The 2,500-nt window shown below is 40.8% G+C and overlaps 1 protein-coding gene across 1 annotated transcript in view; it reads left to right on the top strand.

The window, feature by feature from the left end:
• Positions 1-1,721: 1,721 nt before the first annotated feature.
• Positions 1,722-2,500, top strand: part of LOC138045426 (eukaryotic translation initiation factor 2 subunit 1-like) — a 10,862-nt gene continuing 10,083 nt past the window's right edge. The window contains exon 1 of the mRNA XM_068891933.1: positions 1,722-2,045. Coding sequence (XP_068748034.1) covers positions 1,808-2,045 — 238 coding nt within the window. The 5' untranslated portion in view covers positions 1,722-1,807. The remainder of the gene's footprint in view (positions 2,046-2,500) is intronic.

The raw sequence follows: 2,500 nt of genomic DNA, 5'->3' as shown, positions 1-2,500 counted from the left end.
AGCAGCAGCTACCATTTTTTGTAAAGTTTTTTTTCTTTTGTTATACGCTCACTCACTCCATAGCCTCGGCGAATTGTGACCCAGTTATAGTTACTCAAAGTTTACGTCAGTAACGAATACGAAACTAGTAGAAATATATCATTCTTGATAATTTTATGGCCATTTGGACACAACTGGCTTTGCGATGTTATACGCAAAATCATAAATAAAAATAGAAAAAGATCATTCGACGACTTATCTGTCGCCCCTTTATGGCATCTGTCGGGAATAGAATGGCAGCAAAGCCATGGGATTTTTGAATTAATTGGAATTTTTTAATTGGCTGTTTACGACAAAGAATTATTGAACGGAAGTCAAAAACGCAACAACTTTCTCATACATTCTTTTGAAACATTTATCACTTCATACATGAAGACTGGAAGTCCTAGAATCTTGCCTCAGAGCTCTCAGTGAAACGAAAGGGCTATGCTAGCTCCAGTTTACCTGCCAACACGGTCTACCGTTTACTAGTTGTTAGTTTCCGTGAAAACAGAATGTCGGCTCAGAAGAAAGTAAAAGCAAGGAGACACGTATATTAAGATGTGGAATTCACTTTGCAACTTGAAGTAATGCGAAATTTGATAATTTCCCCTAAAAAAAACCTGGTCTTAGTTTTCCGGGTCTTAAGTCTTAAGTCTTTGTGTAACTGTATCTTATTACGGCCAAAGTTTAAGACAAAGAGCACGCCATAGGGATCACAAAATGCACGTGTCAGCGCGGTGGAGAAGGCTCAGCTTAAATTTCCGGTCGTTTCCGTCCTTGCCGAAAGTGAAAGTTGAGTTTATTTTAAATTTCTCGCTATTTGAAATCCCGGATCACGGAGCTTCAAAGTGACAATTTCCCAGATCCCGCTTCGTAAAAACGTTAAATCCGGCGTTCCGTCCACAAATGCAATCCCGAATCCCGCTCCATATTGCTTTAGAATCCCGAATCTCGGGCTCCAAAAAGGTCAAGTCCCGGATCCCGAAAACCCTATTAGGGCCCCTCCTTCGCGCCGAGAAGCTTTTTTTCCCTCAGATTTGTTTTCTTCCACATTGGCAGAACACCAAACATGGAACCGGTCGGAATGGAAGGCTCCCTATCATGGTACAGGGTTGTCCCGTCAAAGTGGTTTAGTTAGTCCAAGAACGTTTAATCATTTGCCCAAAAAAACCAGTCGGAAACGGAACGCTTCCTTCGGTACGGGCTTTTCTCGTCAAAGCGATCGAAAAGCGCGTAAAAACGGAACGCGACAAGTATGGATTGACAAATGGTACAGAAATTGGCATGGATAAAGAGGAGCACGTCTGTGGATTCCCATCTTTTTCGGAACCTTTCTGGTGGAATGAGCTGTATCATTTGAATTTCCAACCGGAATTTTTGGTTTTGGTTGAAAAATGGTAAACGATCATTGTAAACCACCCAGGTTTACATTTTTATTTCTTCAAGAAATTCAAATCCAGCTCATCTTTGCGGGACTTATCCGCCGCAGCCTTTTCAAACTTTTCAAGCAAGTTTGAAAAGTTTGAAAAGGCCGCGGTTAAGTCCCGGAAAGCTGAGCTGGATTTGAATTTCTTGAAGAACTGCCAGTCCTTCAATGTGTTCCCAAACTTTTTATTTCTCTATTGGAATACACCTTAGTAAGGGATACATGAAATATCTACGCATGACGTATAATTTAAATACACTATAATGAGGGATACATGAGGTACCTAAAGCGTCAGGTTGCACATGTTGAACCGAAGAGTGCAACTGGAAGCTGTGATCTCCAGTTTATTTTCTTTCCAAGATGCCATTTAGCTGCAGATTTTACAAGCACAAGTACCCAGAAATTGACGATGTTGTTATGGTCAACGTACGAAGCATCGCAGAGATGGGAGCTTACGTAAATTTGTTAGAGTACAACAACATCGAAGGGATGATTCTACTCAGTGAATTATCGAGAAGGCGAATTCGTTCAATTAACAAACTGATCCGAGTTGGGAGGAACGAGTGTGTGGTGGTCATTCGTGTTGACAAAGATAAAGGTTTGCTGAAAACGAATTATGTGTTATACATATGCACCGATGCATTTCATGTTTAACTTTTTTTTTCCAGTTAAGACTTAAATGTAAACATGTTTTAGGGACCGATCGTTAGTTACGTCCCAGGACGGGGGGGGGGAAGGGGGGGGCGTTGGTTTTCAAAAAAGTGTAGTGTTTCAAAAGTGAACCCCCCAAAAAATTTTGAGGTAAAAATTATACCCCCCCCCTTCCCAATTCTTATTTGAAAAAAGGAACCCCCCCCCCCTTTCCTGAGGAGGCCATAATTATCTCCGTCCTTACTTAATAGACAGATTTATATCTTTTTTATTTAATATCTCGTTTATCTTTTCTCACGTTTTACATCCCAGGCTTTGTAGAGTGGCATTTTCGATCTTTTATTTCAAATATACGGATTGAAAGACCACGAAAAGATGGAGCACAAACTGGCACGCGGGAGA

This window comes from Montipora capricornis, chromosome 4, assembly GCF_036669925.1.
Source record: "Montipora capricornis isolate CH-2021 chromosome 4, ASM3666992v2, whole genome shotgun sequence".
In the NCBI taxonomy this organism is placed as follows: Eukaryota; Metazoa; Cnidaria; class Anthozoa; order Scleractinia; family Acroporidae; genus Montipora; species Montipora capricornis.
This window is presented reverse-complemented; position numbering and strand designations above follow the sequence as displayed.